The sequence below is a fragment of the Microchirus variegatus genome, assembly GCF_963457635.1.
Source record: "Microchirus variegatus genome assembly, chromosome: 10".
In the NCBI taxonomy this organism is placed as follows: domain Eukaryota; kingdom Metazoa; phylum Chordata; class Actinopteri; order Pleuronectiformes; family Soleidae; genus Microchirus; species Microchirus variegatus.
In genome coordinates this window covers 22,151,794-22,171,790 of record NC_139811.1, presented here as the reverse complement: position 1 = coordinate 22,171,790, position 19,997 = coordinate 22,151,794, and the positions used below count along the sequence as shown (strand labels likewise).

Genomic DNA, 19,997 nt, shown 5'->3' with positions numbered 1-19,997 from the left:
AAAAAAATAAATAAATACAATCATGAGTAAGTGTAAGTTTAGAGGGTTTAGGGGATTTTTGTTCGCAGTTCATCACTGTGTTTTGATAATGGGTGTGTGTGTGCTGTTTTTCCCTCTCCCACAGGACCGAACAACCTGCGTGTTTTCATTAAGTCTCCTTTACAGCAATTTGTTCCCATTATACTTGACAACTGTTAAACCAGTCAGATAAGAGAGTGTGTGTGTGTGTGTGTGTGTGTGTGTGTGTGTGTGTGTGTGTGTGTGTGTGTGTGTGTGTGTGTGTGTGTGTGTGTGTGTGTGTGTGTGTGTGTGTGTGTGTGTGTGTGTGATTTCACCGCTTGAAACCTCAGAAGCTGAAAGATGTTGCAACTTGTCCTCGACTCTTCACAGGAAACATTCCTTATCTCTACCATCTATATCAAGAATAATATATTAGGATCCAGGATGTGACCGGGAAAATAAATGACGAATGCTGCGGCAAACACTGATGCGTCAAAACAGATCATCTACCAACGGATGAATCACAGGTTGGATTTTCACCCTGGTCCACTTAACCCAACCCTGCTGTCTGTTTGGAGGTCATGTGACCAGGAAAAAGGAGGTGGGAGAGAGGATTGAAGGAGAAGAGCAGGGAGATCAGGTGAGACCACCTCCACTACTCAAATCTTACATTTACTATTCAGGTAACACCTTTGCAGAGGCACAGCCAACAGCCAAGTAGACAGATCTTAACTGTTTTCTACTCTGGATGTTGGGATGCATGTCACTATTCAACCAGCATCCCAGAAGATTAAACCTGGAACTGCCGTGTAAATTGGACCATTAATAGCTTGGACATGTTTGGCCCGGGGCAGCTGGTCTCAACTCTCCTGCCTGCAGTTTTCCACTCACCTGCAGCTCACTTTTTCCCCGCGTTCCCAACGAGGCTGGGATCTCAGCCTCAAATTCTCATCCCGGGGCCTTTCATCAGCTACGAATCCTTGAGGAGTTATCTGCAGCCAGAGCCATGCAAGGAGGCTCTGCTGCTGGCCACACAGGGGGTCGGAATAGGGCCGCTCGCGAATGGAATAGGTGAGTTCACAGCTACTGTCGCCATTTGGATTAAACTGCATGTATTGTGATTATTTAGGATGATTTCTTAAAGTGTTTACTCCCAGAAGTCTGATATTTTAACAACCAAAAGTCACAGATGCCAATTTACTGGACGTTCTGTTGATTAATCTGCATCCAGGGTTTTGAAAAGACACTTTTCTAATATGTTGATTTGAAGAACCATATTTGTGCTGTGTCCTGTTTTGAATGCATTTTATCAATTTTTTTATGATTATGATTATGATTATTTTTCTACTTGGCCTGATAGTATTTCATTTATTATTAGCAGGGGAAGCTAAAAGTAGCTGTACATCTGACACAATTTAGATAAATGTCAGACGTTGCGTTGATTTTGTAAATAAGACTTGGTTGGCTATTATCTCAACAATTGTATTATTTAATTTTCGATTAAGAAGGAAAAGAAACTCACAATATCACCGAAAAACAATCAACCTGAATCGCACCCCAGTATTATGATGTGGTTGAATCATGATACAATCATATAGCCCTAATGATAGGACCAATGCCACCAAACTGGCACAGCGATAGCACAGACTCTACAAGACAGACAAGGAGCACCATCTGACAGCAGTGTAAATGTTTACAAAAGATTGGTTAACAGCTCGTAACTAACAATCAATTATCAGTGTTAAAGTGGGCCTAATGATCGCGGCGCTAATTACCCAATCTAGAGCCATTAGCTCCTTGTCACCCGTTGGCGATTGTGTAATTGCTGCCTGTGCTGTACTTTCCAGATGAACAGAGGCCAGTGAAGCAGCGTCGCGCACGCGCCAACTACAGCAGCTGGCAGCTGGAGGAGCTGGAGAAGGCCTTCGAGAGCACACACTACCCCGACATCTTCATGAGGGAAGCCCTGGCCCTCAGACTGGACCTGATCGAGGCCAGAGTGCAGGTAACCCCCCTTTCAGTGTGTTGTATTTTCACGAATCTCTTTTATTTTATCTTAACTTTTGTGTGTTTGATTTAATCTTCTTATTTAAGATGTAAAGCGTCCTTAGGTGTTGGAACGTTGCTTACAAATAAAATGTATTAGTATTATTATTATTTTATCATTAAAACATATGGTCAAATATATAGGCAGCATAATAACAATACCATCAGAATGTCTATTAATAAACAAAATAGTAACCGCTCAATATTCAAATAGGTGTAAAATGAATTAAATGAACTTTTAGTCCTCGTCTAATGCCCCCTTTCTTACTTACAAATATCAGGAAGCAACACAAAACAACACAAGAGTAAAGAAGAAATAATTGCAAAAGACATAAGAAAAAGAAAAAATCAAGTCAAAAAGTCACACTGCACTCTATTATTACAACCCACCAAATGTATTTAATGTTTTACACTACATTTTTCTACAATTGTTCCTTAAATTAACAAATGAATTATAGATACACTTGATGTTGATATTCCCAGTAACTGGCTCAGTGAACACTTCTAATGTTCAAATTAACCTCAGTTCTTGATCTGACCAAACAATTAAATAAACAGAACTATAGTTTTTTATTTATTATTATTATTTTTTAATCATCTCCATTTAAGATCTAAGAATGTTCAACAGTATCACACATCTCACAATGAATTGTGAGAAAATCTATTGCATTTTGACAAAAACATTGAATATTTCTGTGAATACATCTTAAAACTATGAATTACTTTTAATTATTATTTGACTACTTAATTATTTTGTCACTATTTTGAATAAATCGGGGTCAAAGTGAAAAACTGGCTTTAATGGGTATATTTGGTTGAGTCGTTTTAATTTAGTTCTATTTATATGGATATGATGGAAAATAGCTAAATTAAAGCTTCTATAGATAAATGACCAATAACTAATAACCATTTAATATTTGAAAGGGTTTAGGATGAAGTTGAGGGTTTTTTCTCGGAGGGAATTTACATTGTTTTATGTACGTTTTCATACATTATTGTTATGTTTTTATTGGTTTCCAGGTTTGGTTTCAGAACCGTCGCGCTAAGATGCGGCGTCAGCTGAAACTCCAGAGTCAGCTCGTCGCAGGGCCGTATGTCAAAAACGACAATGACGAAACCTCAGAGAGCGCGAGCAGGAGCCTGAAGCAGCAGCAGCAGCAGCAGTCGGACTGTTCCGACAAGGAGCGCTCGGAGAGACGGCAGGAAGGAGAGAATTATCCATGGACAAAGGCTGCGAGTGTCGCGCTGGGCATACGCAAGCAGCCCGTGACCCAGAGGTCAGGGAAGTGGGAGAGGCCGGAGGGGCCGAGCTCCGAGGAGCTCCGCTCCTGCAGCATCGCCAAGCTGAGGGCCAAAGCTCGAGAGCACGAGGCCGAGATCCACAGCACTGTAAACATGTCGGGGGCCGACACACAGTCACAAACACAGGAAGCTGATGCCACGCTCAGTGATTGATTTTTTTTCCCCTCCTTCCTGTTTGTATAGATAGTCGTAACAAAAAGAAAAAACAGAGGACACTTTACACTATCAGTACACCGGGACATTCTTTTTATTTCCTTTATGTAGCTGAAATTAATCAAATATATATTATATTATATTATATATGTTGTTTTTTAAATAACTAAAAAGTTCTCATTTTGTTTACGTTTTATAAATTGGCCTTAATGGTACATTTTTTATTTAAGCAGAACTTTTGTTTTTGGTGTGTGAACATATCTAACTTGTGCTGTTTAAATGCATTTACATGTTTCTGTGCTTTGTTTTGTTTTTCGCAGAATTACTCAAAAAACAACCACTGAACAGATTTCTAAGACAATGTAAGGAACAAAAAAAAACAACACTTAAATTGCAAAACAGATCCATTTGATTTGTGAGAGAATCTGCCAGTTCTTATTCCAACTTTATGGATAAAAGCACTTTAAAGACAACACAGTTGGCTAAAGTGTACACAGACATGACAAATACAAAAGTAAAAACATTATAAAAGACAGTTAAACAATAAAAATAGTAAAAGCCATCATCTCAAACTGTGTTAAATGTCTATAAAAGATTACATTTGGTGCAAATCCAGATAATAATCCAGATTTTGGTGGCGTTTTGTCAGGATGCACAAACTATATTCTGGGACTTAAACTGGACTCAACAGAGTCAAAGGATATCATGTCATCCTTGCATCAGAAATGGGATACGGTCGCGTAATCTTTAAATGAATTTCACCGCTGACGAGCTTATTCCTGACCTCTCGGGTTAGGTTTCACAGACGGGGCAGGATGTCTGCGTGCAGCCACACGTCCTCCTCACAGGAAACAATGGAAGTGGCTGAAAAATAAAATCAGGAACAGCGAGACCGCAGTGTATAAATGACACAATAAAGTTCCTGTACAAGTGCATTTAATGACTTTATGCACTGACATTTTAGTATTGAGCGAACAGTGGGTTTTTAAATCCTGCATACAGTGTTATACATTATACTTTGCCCACTGAAAACAAAATACAACATGATAGCAAATCACAGGTTTAAAACAGACGAAAATGTACATTTTATAAACCACTCATACATTTAATTTTCTGGTTGTATAATTGTAATTCATATGCTGTGCTGGCTGAATTCCACTTCAGCTTTTTGTTTTGATCACTGGCTTTGAGTGGCCACTGAACTCAAGTCATACAGAGTTACACTGCCCCCTTCTGGCCATGAGCATATCCTCAGACAGGTGAGACACAGTACCACACAACTCTGTTTAAAGGTCGGGTGTGTAAAATATTGCCAAATATTTTTCATTTGGCAGAAATTGAAAATAAAATAATTGTACATTTAAGTGTTCAATAACCTGATTGTATAAATAGTTTTTTTTGTTTGTTTTTGCTCCACCATGTTTTTAAAATAGCCCACTGTGGACAAACGAGAAAACTATCGTTTCAGTTTTGACACAAACTGACAGCCGCATAGTTTCTCCAACACACTTGGAAGGGGAAGGATCTCCAGCTGCAACTTCACAAATAAACCTTGTTAAATTTGACAAACTGTACATTTAAATCCTTTAAAAGGTCTATTTCTTTGTGTGCACTCTCTGAGGCCCGTTGTTGGGACAGTTGATGAACTATTCATGTCCACAGTACGTGTGTAATTCGTCCTCAGGAATGAGGTCACTGTGGGTCGCTTACATTTCAGAGACTAAACTTCAGCTCTGGTCTCACACTAATTACACTGCCTCACGGTCACTGATGACGTCAGTGGGTCAAATCTTAAGTTATACCTTTCAAGAGAAGTGTATCAGATTTCTTTTTGAATGTGTTGAATAACACTTCATGATCAGTGAGGTGAATGAAAGTCTCAATGGTTTACCCCAGGACACTATAATGTTGACTAATTAGGTCAAGACAATAGTTATCCATAATTATTCCTCAATTAGGCCCCGCATGAAGACAATGACTGAGGTTTAAACAAAAAAACAACAACAACATATCACAGATTCTGTTATTGCCGACATGCTGGTTATGATGTGGTGTTTAATTACCTCACACATCCAACAGCAACCCCTGTCTTAGTGAAACCCCCCACCAAAAAACATGACTTGTAAATGTCCACATGACTCCCGACAGAGTGAGAAGAGGAAATTCAAACATGCCATTTGAATTGAAATTCTTATAGTGGCTCATTAGTAAAACAGTATTTCAGAAAAGTATGCATGTAGAGAGACAGCTGTGTGTTGAGTTTGACTCTTGTTCAACGTGATGCTTCCTGATGCTACTACAGACAGAAGAAGTTCTTCTGTCTGTAGTAGCATCAGGCAGTAGCATCAATAATCCAAAGCAGTGGTTCTCAAACGTTTTATACCACTTGAGAAATGATCACCAACGTTAAAATAAAAGTGTCGTAAATGGGCCGAGCAAGGTCGGCTCCAGACTTTTTACAAGACGCAGATTTAGTCCCACCATAGGAAACTCGCATACCATTGGTGGTAGATGTATCACAGTTTGAGAACCATGGATCTAAAGCATGAGGAGCAGAAACATATCACATCACAATAGCCCCATTTTAAATAAATAAATAAATCTGTCTGTCTGTCTGTCTGTCTGTCTGTCTGTCTGTCTATCTATCTATCTATCTATCTATCTATGTTAGTGAGCCAGAAACCATCACCATCACAACTACCGTGCCAGCTAACCCTGTCTGGGCCAACCCAAAAGTTGTGGGGCCCAGACAAAATGTCACTCACAAGGTCAAAATGTCCCCACAAAGAAAGGATTGTAAATTTTTTGGACCTTACAAAGATACAAATACAAGCACTCACACACACAAACACAAACAAACGCGTACATACACTACAAACAGGTACAATTGGTTCTGTATTAATACATTTGGATTATAATGTCATTTAGCAAACCCTATTTCCATCATGTCATTTTCAGATTACATATACTTTTTTTTTTTTTTTTTTTTTTTTTTTATTATTCTGCACTATCTCAGTTTTCGGGATTTTATTTCTTAAAGTGACAAATAGACTGTAAACACTATTTTAAAAAACAAACAAACTTTTGGACCTGCGCCTCTGCGTCTGAATCTAATTCAACGCTCCTGAGTGACGGATCATCAGTCGGTGTCAATTAGCGTAATGAGAGACGCTCACAGCGTCCAGCTCGTGCTGCAGACACAGACGCACTGAGAGTAAACTCACTGTGGTAAAGACAGAGCAGAGGAAACAGGACGCAGCTGCTGCTGCTGCGCTGAAGCTTCGCGGACAAACCCGAGCTTTTTCCTTTTTTTCTTTATCTGTCTTTCCTCCGGCTCCTCCTCACCCTGAATCCCTCTGCTTTTCTCCTGCAAACTCAGTGCGTGTTGTCCAGCAGCAGCAGCAGCAGGGTGGGAGTGGGAGCATGGCTGCCATCAAGGCTCTGGAGCTGTGGTGTAAAACGCAGTGTGATGGATACAGAGATGTGGCCATCACCAACATGACCACTTCATTCAGGAACGGACTGGCTTTCTGTGCACTTATACACAAGTACAGACCGGACTTAATGTAAGTATTACAATTTCTGCATTGTTTTACTTTCTATTGTTTATTTTTGTTGATGTAGTTTTGTTTGTATCTGTCTCTGTATAACCTCTTAGAGTCCTGCTCTTATGTAGCCTTATCATGTGATGCCTGCAAACTTGTATCAAGTTATTAATAGTTTATTCTCTCACACTCTTGATCCTTAGTCAGGGTTTTTTTTTTTTTTCCATAAAGACGTCTTATTTGAGTGCCTGTATTCACTGTGTTCCTGTTTACGCAGAGACTATGACTCACTCAGAAAGGAGGATGTGTTTGAGAACAACAGACTGGTGAGTTTGCTGAGCCTTTTGTTGCTTTTGACTTCACACACTCCTCCTCCTCCAGGTTCTAAATCTGATGTACACTCCGCTTTATTAGGTACACAGAGAGGACACCCAATAAAAGTTGCAGGGGTGGCACTTGGTGTGTTCTTCTGCTTCAAGGTTCCACATGTTGAATACGTTCAGAGATGGTTTTCTCTTGGTTCCTTGGTTCAGTTACTGTGGTTTTTCTGTTGCCTTGAATAAGTCTGAAAATCACAGTAGATCATGAGTCTGAAACTGTCGTCTTAACCACGTCTGTGTGTCTAAAATGCACCGTGTTGTCTCTATGTGATCAGATATTTACGTCAACAAGCAGTAGTTCTTAGTTCTTATCACGCTGAATATGACCCCCTCGATCTTCAAATTCCTGAATCCCTGCTCTCCCTCTCTGCACTTGACCTAACTTATTTTGTTAACCCTGACGTCACCTTTGAACGGCACAGTCGGGACCATTCCATTATTTAGTCTTCCGCCGCTTCACAAGCTTCCTGTGTGGGTCACAGGCCTCGCGGGGGAGGCACAGTGCTGGACACTCCCTGCACAACTTCCCTGTTGTATTGGATGAACCTGGCACTGTCTGCAACAACACCTGAGCTCGGAGGGACATGCTCTCCACACACGTTATTCATTTTGAATGAGTCTTGCTTGTTCCTGCCACTTGATACACATGATGACGGCTCACTGAAGGATGTTGTTGTTATATACATCTCTCCGAGTCGATGCGAGGAGAACTTTAAACCAGATTTGTGGTGAGAGAATAGTGCGTTTGATCAAGTCCTGATCGGCTTCTGAAGATGCTCCCCTGCACTGCAACATGAGAGTGATGACTACGCACGCGTCTATATTTCATGAATAGTGTCCTGTTACTTACAGGTGGTTATTTCAGGGCTCGTTCAAGAGACAACAGATCTTTGTGTCCCTGTAGAGGTTCCAGGTGCTATATTATTGTTTGGTTAGAGATGTAAAGAGTAAAGATTCTCCGATGGATTTGAGAACTTTTCCTCGTAGCCAAGCTCCAGAGGAAATATGCAACACCATCATAACCAAATGAAAAAAAAAATATATTTCTTAATTTCCTCTGAGGTGGTTTCAAGACGGACGTCAAGAGTGAGGCCACCTTCTTATCTCGTCACTGCAGAAGTAGCTAAACACAGCTATGTCAAGCCACACCCAACCATGTTAATGTGTGTGTTTTTGTAGACGGGAACATTGAAGCATAGGGTTAAAGCCTATGTTCCTCTTCCGCAGTAATTATTTGTAAACAATCTTGTCAGCTTATTAAAATAATAAATTCTATTCCTGACAAATTATTTTTTCGCCAATATTTCCACAACAAAAAACGACTGTAGTTTGAACAACTAGAGTAGTATTAAAATATTGTCGGGTTACTGTTACTGGAGCTAAAATCCTGTACAAGGTTCAATCTTTTTTCCCAGTTGTTTCTGTCATTTTGGCTGCTACACCGTCGGCCATATTCAGCGATACCAGGAAAGTGAAGTCATAATTTTTGCGACAAAAATCAAATTGTCATTGTCCCACAGAAACTGCACCGAGGTGGCAGAGACGATAACAAAGCAAAAAAGCAAAGCTTATACAAAACCAATTTTAGAACGGACTAAACATAATAATGACAAGTTCAAACCAAAAAAAAAGCTTTTAAAAGGACACTGTGTAGTATTTATGGGTTTATATGACCCCAAATCCACTTTTTTATACATGTTATGTGCTCCTGCATTGTCTAGTCGCTGTATAATAGTTTTTGTTTCATTTTCGTAGTGTTTTAAAAAGTAATGTAAAATAACATGGTCGCAGGCCGCTGTTGCATAGCCACTGTTCTACCGGAGCCTGTAAGGACAAACGCGAGAGAACAAATCAATCGTCTCTTTACTTGTAGCGGAAGTCCCGCCTCCACTCTCTCCGCTTCGTCTGCTACGGCCGCAGTAGCTCGCCCTCTCCCTCGCCTCACGAACCTCATCTGCTGACATGGAGAAAGACGATGAGGACGACATTTGACCAGCTGAGGATACCGTAGCGCTCAGGGAAGGGAGGGGATGAGCAGAGGAGCAGTTCTTTGTTGTAAATTTCAGCCTCTCCTCTAGATGTCACTATAAACTACTTACTTCACCTTTAAATATAATAAAATAGTTGACATTTGGTTTGCACACTTTGAACACTCCTCAACTTCCATCCCTTTACTAGTGATTTTTTTTTTTTTTTAAACCATCGTGTGAAAAATAGTGACATCTAATGGTGAGAGTGTAGGTTGTAACAAGCAGAACTTCTGTTCACCTTCTTCATTTCCCAAGTGCATGAGGGAATTATGGTGGCCATCACGTACCAGAAATGATGTCATTTTTCTTGATTTGTGTTGTAAGGTTCCAATTCAATATGAAAAAAGCACACTCTGGCTGGTTTGACTGTTAAACAGTCCTTGCCTCAAGAGCAAATAAAAAGCGTATTCTTAGGCTACGAGAACCAGTAACACTCCTATAGTTTACACAGTGGACCTTAACGTCAGCAGATTTAACTTTAAAGATCATGCCCAGTCTGATCTTAAACTAAGCTTCGATATCCTGCTCCCTCCATTCCCATTCTTCTTATCTCTGCCAGCTCACAGGAAGTTTTCTATTCATTAAACAGTCATTTTCAGACCTGTGCGTGTGTGTGTGTCGACTGGGCCACAGAATACTCTGTTTAAAATAGAGTGTCTGACATTGTTACACATGCCGTAATGGCAGAAGTCTTTGTGCCCAAGTTGTTGTTGAAAAAAAAAATCTTTGGCCCATTGTGCACTATCATTAAATCTCAAATGACTGCTGGTTAAAAAGTTTGTTTATTTTTGTTTCTTCTTCTCAAGGCTTTTTGGGTCGCAGAGGAGAAGTTGGGGATCCCAGCTTTGTTGGACGCTGAAGACATGGTGGCTTTGAGGGTCCCAGACAGACTCAGCATTCTCACCTATGTGTCCCAGTACTACAACTACTTTAAAGGACGGGCACCAAGTGAGAACATGGCTGTTTGTTTGTAGCATGTGTAGCAATTGTCCATCATCCTGCTCAGGTTTTACCCCCAATTTGCCAGGAATGATCCTTTAGACCAGTGTTTTTCAACCTGTGTGCCGTGGCACACTAGTGTGCCGTCGGAGATCGTCAGGTGTGCCGTGGGAAATTATCCAATTTCACCTAATAAAAAAAAAAAATCAGTTATCTGCAAATAATATGGATATAAATATTCAAGACACTTTGATAAGAATGACTAAATTGTTGATATAGGCTACAGAGTATAATTTTTTAAACATTTTTGTTAGGTGGTGTGCCTCGTGATTTTTTCAATGAAAAAAAGGTACCTTGGCTCAAAAAAGGTTGAAAAACACTGCTTTAGACTCACTGATAAACTGCTAACATTTACATTCAAGGTTGTTTGGACATGAAAATATATTTTTTTAACATATCTCTGGAGCAGGTTGATGGAATTATGCCATCATTATTATTCGCACATTTTTACACCTCATGACATTTTGAACCTCTTCTGATAAAACTTTGTCTCGCACAAATGTCTATTTGGGTGAAAAGATGAAGTGTCATTGTTTAAAACCCAACCTTTCAGCAAAAAAAATAAACACCTGTATGGTCAATATTTACTGCCATAATTTGAGGTTGACAGGTTCAGAATCATTTAACTTCTCTTTTATCTATCTTCATGCTGAGGTGTACAGCTCAGTTTCTCTCCTGTTCTTCACTGTCATGTCATGACATTAATGGTGTTTTCTGTTCCTTGATCAGTGGGAGGTGTGAAAAGGCCAGCAGAGGGCTCCAAAGAGGAGCCATCAGAGAAGAAGAATCTACCAGTGGCTGCCAAAACTTTTGCACCTAAAACCACCCCTGAGAAATGTGTACCATCCACTCTCACGACTCCAGCCTCACCCAAAGTGATCAGAGCTGCAGCTCAGGTCAGTACCAATGAGCATCTTTGTTGTCTTATACATTTTTTAGACGTCTCTCAGTTGTACCTTTTCTGTCTCAGAAGGCAGTTTTGGCAGAAAACACAAACAAAAGTGGAACTCTCAACAGCAAATGTGCCGCATGCAAGAGCCACGTTCATCTGGTTCAGAGGCACTTTGTGGAAGGCACGCTCTATCACAGAAGCTGTTTCAAGTAAGTGTCGTGTTACCGGATCTCTTTTAATCAATACTTTCCATTTCATGTGTTGTTTTTAATCACACTGATATTTTGCATGCAGATGCAGTGAATGTTTCGCCGTGCTTCATGCAGGAGGCTACAAACCGGGCAAGAATCCAGACACTTACATCTGTAACACCCACCACAACAGTTGCAAACCTTCCTCCTCCGAGGCGGGGACTAAAAACACACCCACCAGTTCGGCTGCACGACTAAATGGTGCCGCTCGGAACCAGCCGGTGTCACACCCCTCGTCCGTGCTGTCGGCGCCACTGAATGTTGTCCAGAAACCAAGTAGTCCTGCTCCACCTTCTCCGTCTTGGACGGCCTCGGCCCAGAAGACGCAGGTGGCCCGGCAGAGGTTCTTCCAGCCTGCGTCTTCAGTCACAGAGTCCTCAGTGGACAACAGAAAGTCTGCAGAGTTAACTGATATTCTGGCGTGGCCAAAGGTCCATCTGAGCTCTGATGAGGAGAAGAGCAGATCCAGGACTGCAGCTGGAAAGACACTAGCAGAAGAAAACTGCAACAATAACAACAAACGGCCATTCACCATTCGCTCAGCAGAAAGACGGTGAGCTCTGTTTACATTCTGTGGCCTTGAATTGATTTTTATTTCCTCCTCCTCCTCCTCCTCCTTGGATATTTTTAGTGTTTTCCCATTGTATGTTTGTGGATCGTAATGACTTTTGTTATTAAGGGCTGACGGTGAGGCTTTCTCTCTCGCCGCAGGTTTGAGCCAAGTCCAGATAAATGCAGCGAAGGCCCAACAGGAAACTGGGCAGGACGGCCCACGGCCCGCCAGACAAACAATAAGGAATCGTCAGGTCTTAAGGTCATGGGCAGAGACGACACGAGGCCAATGACTGTACACACAACCGCTCCAGGCAAGCACTGCTGAATTCATTTCAGTTATTCTTGATCCATTATTTGACATCTAGCCAACATACTCCCCACCACCACACCCACCCATTCTCTCTGTCTGTCACTGAATGCATTCATGGAAAACAAAGCCCTCTTTGTCCCCTTTTTTGCCCTATTTACACAGACAGTGCATTTATCTCGTACATTGTTGGCTGACATTTTAATTTCTGTCTCTCAGACAGAAATACAATTACTGTTGGTTGTCATTATAAATGTTCCCCATATTATCAGCGTTGATGGAAGCCTTTCCATCACGGAGAGAATAATTCTTTTTCATGCCAAAACAGAGTTTGTGCATTTTCCCCCATTTGTGTCACATACATGTGCAAGTCGGGATCAATAATGTGCTCTGATTTGAGATAATTAGCTGTGTTTCTTATCAGCTGTGCATGTGCACGCATCATCACAAAAGCAGATTTCACACCAAAGTCGATGTGGAAATTTCTCCTTGTTCATAATTAATTCAACATTTTGTGTGACAAGATAATGTAATGATGATAATTTTGCCTTATACTGTTGTTTTAGAGCCAAATTAGTTAATCACACATCCTGCAGTCTATTATACTGTTATGTTGTTTTTCCTGCTTATGTTTTCTTTTGTTGCTTTATTTCTGGTATTCATTTGGAACAGCAGTTTATTATTTTATGTTATAAAGATGCAAATGCAGTGATGTATGAAAACTAAAGTGACATTTATATCACTTTTATGGAGACAATACACAATGTCGACTAAAGAAATCCTGAACCCGTAAAACTTTTTTAAATAAAAACTGAATTATAATCACCAAATCAATCAATAATAATAAAAATCATCATTAATTTTGTTTTTATTACATTGTTTTTCCCAGTCTGCCGTGAGGGGCAATCAAAGATCAAACCTATGAGAACCGAGCTCCGTCTAAAGTAAGTATTCTCAGTAATCTAAAAATCAATATTACTTCATATTATTACTCACTCAGCTGGGAATGGGGAGATCACGCGGGTGGAAATGAAACCTCTTGAAAGATTTTCTTCACCCCCCCTCAAACATCTCTGACCATTCAGCGTCTTCATTCACTCTCTCAGAACGCAGAAACCTCGTGCTTCAGTCGTCTCTGTTCTTGCTGACTGGCTCAGGCTGCAGCCACTAGCTCTGTCCCCCATCCTAAGCAGCGCTGAAGAATGCCGGGCCTGAGCTTTTCCCCACTCCTAACGCTAGACTTCTCATTTCTAATCTCTGCTGATGATTCCCCCGTTGTTCTCCCCACCTTTTTTTATCAATCCGGAAGGTGAGGAACCCTTTTTTTATCAGCCATCTGCGTCACATAACAAGCTGTACTTTTTTTCTGAACGGTTGCCACCTTTAAGGCTCGATTCATTGTGACTTTCTTACAGGGATGCTGAAGCCGAAGCCTCCACCAAGCAGCATAAGGCTGGAATCAAGTTCTCGCCTTCCTCTAATGTCCTCTCACCTCCAGCACCTTCACAACCTCCTCCACATAGCTTTGCTAAACAAAAACCTCAGCCCACCTCTGTAAACCTGGGTAAGTCACTTCATAATAAAGGTCTCTCCTCACGTCATGGTCACATCTGTCCCCTCTGGTCCATATTTCACACTTTCTTACCTGATCTCTTTTTTCCTTTCCACTCCAGTGGTAAATGGTCTATATTAATCTATAGCTTTTCACATTATGCATTCATACATAGCATCTCTTTACATTCACATGCTACCAACACCGTTACCAGATGCAATGTGCGGTTATGTGTTTGCCCAAGACACATCTGAATCTATAATAAAGGAGCTGGGAATCGAACCTCAGCTCCATCTTAATCTAATTTTGCTATAGCAGTGTGTGGAGTATTATGTGAGGAAGAGGAGGATGATGAGAGAATAAATTATTTTATTGAGAGTAAATGGATCACACGTGTGACACATTTACATTTACATCTCGTCACGTTTGAAAAGAAGTAGGCAGAGGTATAAACTTATATCTACCTATTACACACAACTCAATGTATTACTTTATCCACCACAGTATTTTATACATATCATATACAAGTTCTTAATTTTCTCCGAATACGTCTGGCTTTAAACGAAACCATTTCCATCACCGCCCTGGATTATACTGCTGTTCTTCATCCTTAATTTGTATTTTGTAATTAGTATAATTTGTATTTGTATATTCTTTTAAACTGATTTTATTTATTTTTTACTCTTTGCTATAATGAATCTGTCAGACTGTTCCATAATGTAACCTCCCAAGAGTGAAACACACATGTTTTTAAAGTTGTCCTGGCCCACTTGCATTTTTAAATTGTCTATCTGAAAACAATGTCTTTGTTTTATTTGGGAGTAACTTATTTCTTTACTGAATCACAAATGAACAAATTATGACTAAAGTTGTTCAGTTTTCAGTTTGGACCAAAGTGTCTTGACAATCATTTTTTTGTTTGTTTGTTTGTTTTGTGATTTTTTTTTTTCACAACTTTCTGCTGTTCCACATCATATTAAACCCTGATGTCCTTATTTCAGGTTCTAAACCCGTGAATCCCTCGCCTGTGAAATCCCCGTCCAGACGTCCAGCTGTGGAATCCGTTCGCTTTTCAACACCGGCTTCAGCCGATCATGGACGTGCGTCAGGTTGGTTCTCGGCTTATCATCGTATAGCTTCACATGCAGCGCATTATTTTCATATTTACTTCAAATAAAGCAGGTGAAATTGTTTGCGACAATGCTTCCCTGAATTGCTGCCATGAAAAGAATATCAAATCCTATTTCATCTACCTCCTAGGTGCTAAAAAGGGAAAGTATTTGTCACCCACCAACGCCTGCAGGAGTGAAACGAGGTCACCCTCTGTAAGTTCCCTCCATTAAGTCTCTTAAGAGATTAATTTACAGCTCTGCAAAGATGCTTTCATTACATTCCCAGGGAAAAAAAATATATACTTTAAACTTCTTTACATTGGAGTACCCTAAACTGTGACTGTGACTCTTTTTTTGTTTTATATCAGGTGAGGACTTATCATGTCCCGGTGGAGCAGATTGAGAGGGAGCTGAATGACATCGAGACAAACTTGGCTCAGCTGGAGAAGGAGGGTGTGGAGCTGGAGAAGAAGCTTCGCTGCTGCGAGGAAGGTACTTTATTTTCCTCTCCTCCCCCCCCCCCCCACAAGTCCCCCGTCCTCTCCCACTTCCTGCCGTTTTCACAGATAAAACCTGAATGTGGACGAATTTAGAAACACACTTTTCAATTTGGAAAGTAAACAGTCCTTCGAACCACCCACTTATTCTGAGGCAGAAGGTGATGTCTGTGGACTTGTAGAGAATAACCTTGCCACAAACTTTGATATTTTATTGAATTTGTTCAAACTGCTGAATCCCACTGCTGCATAAGTTGTGTCCTGGTTGCTTCACACACACACGCACACACACGCACACACACACACACATTCACCCACCATCAGTGTGTTCCCTGTCATTTCTATTACTGTTTCTGCAGCCAAATGAGGTGAGAGGCAAAGACAGCCCACTGGGACAATGCTTCTCTTTTTAAGGTAGCTGGAGTAGGAGGAGGGGGAGGCTGATTGCTTTCCTCAAGGTCAACATGACTTGGTTGTAGTATAGTCATATATATATTGCCTTTTTTTGTTTACTCCCTGTGTCAGGACACCTCAGAATGCAATCCCTTAGCTAAAATTTGACATCAGTTACACACCACCTTAGAGATCATCTACTTCTCAATTAGAATTGTCTGTTTTTGATTGTGCAACTGCATTGTCCTTTAATTTAATTCTGTTGTGTATCTGCTGGATTGATTGGTGACTAATTGGAAATGGCAAAAAATAATTTTCAAAATCAATTAATCCACCTACGCAGGTATTCCTGTCTGGCATGTACAGTATAGTGAAGCAGGAAATGTGAGCTGTTGATATTGATGACCGGTGTCACTATCACTAAATCGGAGAATTTAAATCAACTGTACACAGTTTGAGCATATTTTAGAAGTAGAAAAGCTACAAAATGTATAGTTTTACTTTTTTCAAATAAGCAAAGGTGAAATGATCTACAGTAGACACTTCCCTCTGTGTTGGTCTACACCGACTGCATGATCATTTATTTATTTATTTATTTATTTAATTCAATTTGTTGGCATTTCTGCAGGATATTAATCAATAATGACCGTGGACGTCATTAAATACAGGCTGCATCAAAGTGAAAAGTCAGAAAGTATGGGGAAACTATTTAAAGTTTGCGAGAACAAAAATGGACATTTAAAAAACACCTTTACATGTGATAACACCATCTAAACCCTAGATTACTGTCATATATGATGAGAAAATCAACAGATCTTCATCCAGGAATTGTGTAGAAGACCATCCTGTATATGAGCTGTTGAATCCTGAGTCTTTATTGTGTCACACTTGATGAGTAATGTTGAAACTAAACAGCAGATGAATGATTTGCTGCAGGAGGAAATGATTCCAAAAACCCAATCAGTGCAATTGAAATGAAGTGTATTATTGTGTAATGAATACAGTAATGTGAATAAAGATAATGAGTTGATCGGGTGAACAGAAAAAAAAAGACACATTATTGTTAACTTTCCCTTTAACCACAGTTGTTGCATTACTGGACATGCGAATAAGGTGATTCTTTTATTCTTTATCCCTGACTATAGGTTCATTCTTTTAATAATTTATGATAACAAAATAATAATGTCCAGCTTTTTTAAATGTGAATATTTTAAACTAAAAATAAAAATATTTGATTTGTGGACAAAACGAGACATTTGAGAATGAAATTATTTTTGTGATTTTGGAATCAACGATCAAAGTTTTTGACATTTTATGGACCAAATAATGGAGAAAATAATCCAATCCAATCTATGTTATTTATAGAGCACATGTTTAAAAAAAACAAATGAATTAATTAATTATGAAAATAATGGTCATTTGCAGCACATTATATTGCTGCCTTAACACTTTCTTCCTGCATAATTGTGTTTATCTTTAAATCAGACACATATATTGCAGTTAAGTTTCATTAAACTATTGAACTAAAATACTAAAATATTTTAGAGATTATCAAAGTGTGTCATATTTATATTTGTTGTACTATTTAAATCAGTTATACATGTGTTTTTCTTCTTCTTTTAGAGGGAGACGGCGACATACTGATGGACCCGCTGATGGTTGACTGGTTCAATCTGATTCGAAAGAAGCAGATGATCATTAGAAAAGAGTCCGAACTTGTATACATGTGAGTGAACGACTGTTTTACGCGCTTTTGTCGCTTACCTTTCTGCAGTTTAAGCTGCTCTTGTGCCATCTGTGTGAATGAAAGGCCGTCTCCCATGCACTTACATAACTCCACGGAAAAATGATCGCTTATTATTAACCCGTCAAAGAAAATACACTGGTTTGAGATCGTTACCGTTTTGGGGGGGGGTTTGGGGTAGAATTAGAATTAATTTGCATAATAAATTACATTTGCTTCTTTTTTTTTTTTTGGGCCTGTAATTAATGACACACACACACGTCAGAGCCAGGACTCAGGAGCTGGAGCAGCAGCAGCCAGGTGTGGAGGGAGAACTTCGCAGGCTGCTGGAGAAGCCAGGTGAGACACAGCATGCGGGGGTTCAGTGGACGGAGTTGACTTGCTCTGGTGCTGATGTGAAGTGTCCACTTTGACTTTGCAGATCATCTGAAGTCCAGAGAGGAGCGACAGCAGGAGACGCTGCTGATGCAGAGGCTGGTGGAGATTGTGAACGGCAGGAATGCCATTGTGGAGGGTCTGGATGAGGACAGGCTCAGGTGACGACATGAATTAATTTGTTACAAGACGAATAATATGCAATACTGTTTCTATAACAACATGACTCTGTGATGCACTGAAGGCCAAATAATTACACGATTTGCCACCTTCAGGGAGGTGGAGGAGGATCAGTGGTTGAACGAAATGATGAAGAATCTCGGTAAGTGTAGTTTATTGTTATTTAAATACAGTGTGACTACGTTATTCTAAATATACGTGTGTATCTGTGTTGATGAATAGGAGTAAAGAAAACAAAAAGTAAGAGGAAATCCTCCATCTCAAAACTCTTCAGGCGAAGAAGTAAGAGACGAGTGGAATGATCCACACGGTTTTTATATTTGTATGTACTAAACTTAGTTTTATATAAAAGCTAAATTAACATTCTTTATATACATTTTAAGGTTTTTATATATAGTGCTGCATTACTTGGATAGCACATAGCATTCGTTGTGATTGTTTTTTGTGGATTTTCATATTCAGATAAAATTATATTTGGTTTTGAATTCTATACGTTATGTTTTTTTTTTTGTTTTTTTTTTACAGTAAAAAGAAAACACGTTTAATAATTACCATGATTTTTCACTTGAATGGATCACAGAAAATCACAAGAAATATCACCATTTGCATTTATAATCTATATTTATTTTCTATATTTATTGAGTTATTGGAGTGAGGTATCTAATTTATGAGGTGAGCAAATTAAAATGTGCTTGGTCAAAAAAGGAAAATGGATGTCGAGTCAAAATGAACTCTCACAAAGTGTAAATTACACAGGGAGCACTGGCTGCTCCGAGTGCAAATAGGAGGGAGGAGAATAAAGAGTGTAATCCTTCAGCAGTCTCTGAAAATGAAATTATTTCACTATTTATTTAATAATGGATTTTAACAAATTTCCTGTAAAGGATATTAGCAGCAGGAAAGAGCCTCGACAATTAAGTTTGAATGAATGTGTAGCGTTGGGGGGGGTGGAGGAAAAATAAAACAATGTGATGGAGCCACACATGTTGAGCTGCCTTGTTGCTGCTGCTGCTCCTCCTCTCTCGTGCTGTACTGTAGGTGGCAGCCTGGGTATGCTGTATCACAGGGCGACAACTCGGGGAATCCAATTTTCCACAGTGCAGAAGACGGTTAATTTCTTCTTGCTAATTTTTATAAATGCTGCAAAAGTGTTTTTGGGCTGTGCTGATGCAATAACGTTATGTGGAAGTAGAGGATTAGGTGGAGTCGGTGTAGCTTATGGCCGGGCGAAGGCTTATGAACTATAGGTTGTACCGAGCGCTTTATCTTCAAACCTGGTTTAATTAAACATCACTCTTTTACTAATATCTGCATCAGAATTGCTCGGCACCTGAGCTATTACTGAGTTGAAAGGGTGCCGCTCATTCACTGTGTTATTTATTTACTTTTTTTTTTAAAAGGAATGGAATGGAATGTAATGTTGCATTCAATAGCATGAACTTGTACTCTATTTTTTAACTTGTTGTCCAATAAACCCTTTGAAGATTAGCATGTGTGTTTGCTCCTTTGCTTAACAGAACTTTTTTTTATTTTTTTTTAAAAATGTATTTATCACTTCACTTCAGCTCCACCGTCGATTCAACGAATGCGAGACGCTAAGAAACCAACAATGCTGCGACTCCCTTCCATTAAAGCAGTGGCCCTTTTTTTTTTTTTTCTCAAAAAGACGCCATCCTGATGGTAA

The 19,997-nt window shown here is 39.7% G+C and overlaps 2 protein-coding genes across 2 annotated transcripts; both read left to right on the top strand.

The window, feature by feature from the left end:
- Positions 1-836: 836 nt before the first annotated feature.
- Positions 837-3,501, top strand: LOC310932555 (uncharacterized protein; the record flags this gene model as incomplete). The annotated part of the gene is made up of 3 exons (XM_083895881.1): positions 837-1,071; positions 1,848-2,005; positions 3,067-3,501. The coding sequence occupies 3 exons, from the start codon at positions 837-839 to the stop codon at positions 3,499-3,501; spliced, it is 828 nt and encodes a 275-aa protein (XP_083752007.1).
- Positions 3,502-6,924: 3,423 nt separating this feature from the next.
- micall2a (mical-like 2a) lies at positions 6,925-18,615 on the top strand (the record flags this gene model as incomplete). Its single annotated transcript, XM_083895880.1, has 17 exons — positions 6,925-7,067; positions 7,324-7,372; positions 10,263-10,404; positions 11,185-11,351; positions 11,426-11,556; positions 11,642-12,151; positions 12,310-12,464; positions 13,350-13,404; positions 13,876-14,024; positions 15,014-15,121; positions 15,273-15,337; positions 15,493-15,616; positions 17,638-17,740; positions 18,024-18,097; positions 18,180-18,294; positions 18,409-18,455; positions 18,536-18,615. 17 exons carry the CDS (start codon positions 6,925-6,927, stop codon positions 18,613-18,615), a joined length of 2,217 nt encoding a protein of 738 aa, XP_083752006.1.
- Positions 18,616-19,997: the final 1,382 nt, after the last annotated feature.